General features: G+C 48.0%; 1 protein-coding gene across 1 annotated transcript; it reads left to right on the top strand.

Annotated features, from left to right (window-relative positions):
* The first annotated feature begins 1,354 nt into the window (after positions 1–1,354).
* Positions 1,355–2,785, top strand: LOC147445836 (uncharacterized). The gene has a single exon (XM_086526110.1). It carries the CDS (start codon positions 1,551–1,553, stop codon positions 2,673–2,675), a length of 1,125 nt encoding a protein of 374 aa, XP_086382236.1. The 5' UTR covers positions 1,355–1,550; the 3' UTR covers positions 2,676–2,785.
* The last annotated feature ends 405 nt before the right edge of the window (positions 2,786–3,190 follow it).

Below are 3,190 nucleotides of genomic sequence, written 5' to 3'. Positions count from 1 at the left end.
CTCTCTCTCTCTCTCTCTCTCTCTCTCTCTCTCTCAACATTTCATTTGGCCTTTGACGATGTCAATATAACATTTCATCTCTCTCTCTCTCTCTCTCTCTCTCTCTCTCTCTCTCTCTCTCACGCAACATGCATGGCCGGCCTGTGAGCAACCTGAAGCACACCCTGCATTTGATCCGTAGTCCCACTTCTTGAAAGTGACTGCCTGGAACCGCCAATGGGTGGAAATGTCGCGACCGGTTACAGATTACAATTTTCACGTTAATGATGTTATAAGCAGTGACTCAGTCTCTTCTACTCGGATATTTGGAGCTCTCTCCTACTCTACTCCGCTTCCTGTGATGATAGGCTAGTGTATCTTGTGCACTGAGTACCTTGCTACACATCGATGGCAGCTATCATGCTATGCCTCCCCCTGCTTCTAGTCATTCTCCTGTCCCTGCCCCCCCCCCCCCCCCCCCCGCCTGATGTATACCCTTCGTGACATTCCGAGTGGGTATGGGCTTCCTGTCTGGGCGCCAGTGTTCGGGAAAAATGTGTCTCAGCTTAATATCGTGTCGTTTTCAATTTCAAAAATGCTGATTGAGGGCCAGGGGAAAAGGAGAAATTCTGCCCCAAAATAGAAAAAATTAGTGTAAAACCTCCAAAAAAAGGACCTAATTCTCTAGAATTTCCTCTTGACAAAATCAAGAAAAGGAATTTTGTTTGTTGGAAAAACGATTTTTCCCGAAGACTATTGGGCGCCATCAGGGATCGCCTGGACTTCTGGTTTCAAAGGAGTACTGGGCGAGCCGCCGCATGAAGTTCAAGAGCACTGTGACAATGTCTTTCAGACTCAGGTGCCGCCCAGCCTGCCCGCCCCGCCCGCTTTTGCCGCCAACAGGGTCATCATTGCTCCTTGTTCTTTCTCGTATGGAATCCCAACGAAGGTGGACTCTCTCTCTCTCTCTCTCTCTCTCTCTCTCGTGCGCACGCGGCGGCGGGGGGGGGGATGAGCTGGAATTGAAACGTCTGGACTCCGTAGAGTAGAAGAAAATTGAATTGAGGCGAGCCGTGCGAGGTTGAGGCGACTCTCTCTCTCTCTCTCTCACACACACACACACAGCGGCTACGCTGCAGAGCACACACCTCGGAGCTGGCCGGTTGAAGGAGTTACTGCCACGCGTCGGGTTTTGGGGGGGGGGGATTCCCTCCCCCTTTATCTATTAGCATAGAAGATAAATGCAGCACTCTAGGTTAACGCCATAAAGGCTAAAAGGCTTAATTTCTGGGGATCTTGACGGTTGAGTTTCGTGACTCCTCGTCGCCAGCAGCCTGCTGCTGGCCGCCAGAACGCGCAGCGGACCTCTCCCCCTCGTCTCTCTCTCTCTCTCTCTCTCTCTCTCACAGAGCCGTACACACCACGCGGACGCCATCGCGCCAATATACTCTGCAGATCCTCGCGCAGGTCTCCGGACATGATGAAAGCTAGCCTTCCAGACACGTTCTCTGCAAAAGACGCGGGATAATTTACTCACCCCGCACGTGTGCCCCAGCCGGCCACGATCAGCGATGGAAGCTTCAAGGCACAGAGCGTCACTTTCTTCTTCATCTTCTTCACAATACAGCTCCAGCAGCTCCGCGGCAAAGCATTTCTCAAGCGCCGCCCAACAAGGCGTAGTAACACATTTCGCAGCAAGCAGCGATGCAGATCGTCAGAGCGCCCTCTCATTTGAGCCCTTTGTGAAGAAATATGCGTGGGCAGCGATGGGCATCGTCATCGCCATATCCGGCTCTCTGATGCTGCTCGCCTGCTCGTCCTCTTCATCATCATCATCAAAACAAGCGAAAAGAAATGCATCTCGAGGAGCTACTTCCACATCGCGAGCTCACCATTACAGCCAGAGGGCGATAACGCCAATGAATATTATCAGAGCATTCCATAGCCAGGGCACCAACACAGAAGCAGAGCTGATAGTGGAGGACGCCATGGCTGCATCGGCAGAAAGCAAAGAGGCGAAGAAAGTAATTACAGCTAGTTCAAATGTGATAATAGATGCAGATGTATGCAGTCCGGTGCCGGAGTTGATAATAAGAGACACGAGTGAGAGCACGTTTGCGAGTGGGCAGCTTCATCCGCCATCGCTGATAGACACAGAGACCTTAGATAGGTCAGCCCCTCTCACCATTTTCTCAAGCCTTACTTGTCCCGTCCCAGCTGAGACTATAAGAAGGCCAGTCTCTTGGTCGGAGCCCTACGTGCAGAAAGAGGATTTTGAAAGCCTCTCTTCTTATGGTGGCCACCCTAATTTAGCATTAGAGCCCTTAAAGCCCACCTCCCACATCTCTTCCTCCCCCAGTACCACCACCAAAAGAAAAAACATCCCTATACTTGGCCCATCCTCTAAAACCGCCGACAAATCTATCCATGTACTCGCCCCGACCTCTAAAAGCTCAGACAAATCTTCCTCTAGTTATCCTTACACAAGCTTGGCTTCTTCCTCTAAGGGCCCCCACCAATATATAAGCTATAAGCTCCCCCCTTTGAGTTGGACCCAAGTGAGAATTGATCTCTTCCTTTTGATTTCAATTCTAAGCCTCATCTTCTTCTACCTCTACCTCAAGAGAGACATTCATAAGCCTGTTGAGATTCAACCAGTGAAGGTGCCTTTCCCTATTTTGAGGTTGTTTCCTTAAAATGAACGATCAGTGGGAGCATGCATCACAATTGTAATGCACCATTTGCAATTTTACAAGAACATGCTTTGCATGTTGCATTATTGGTGGTTTGGAAAAAGTTATTTTGGTTTGTGGGCAAGTGCAAGGTTTACACTCAATTTACATCACAACCTACCTCACGTTGAAAAATGGCTACCTTCATTAGGTCTTTTTGACCATCCATGCGAGCTCATATTCTCATTTCGTTCTTTTGATTTATCATTGCAATACCAATATAATAAAGGTGTAATAAATCTTTTGCAAGATATAAAGATATGCTTTTTTTTTTTCCCAGTAAAGTCTAACTTCAATAATCTACATCCATCCTCCATCCATCTTTGATTTAAAAACATGGACGTCTATGAAATGTTGCCCTAATTCCTTGCTCATGTTGTATACTAGCGTTATAAAGAATGTCCATTCAACAATTATGTTTTATTGTTTTAGTAATATTATTGTCACATTACAAGACGTCGCGCAAAAATCGGTGCAGA

This window comes from Adiantum capillus-veneris, chromosome 12 (genome assembly GCF_014529385.1).
Source record: "Adiantum capillus-veneris isolate H3 chromosome 12, ASM1452938v2, whole genome shotgun sequence".
NCBI lineage: Eukaryota > Viridiplantae > Streptophyta > Polypodiopsida > Polypodiales > Pteridaceae > Adiantum > Adiantum capillus-veneris.
This window is presented reverse-complemented; position numbering and strand designations above follow the sequence as displayed.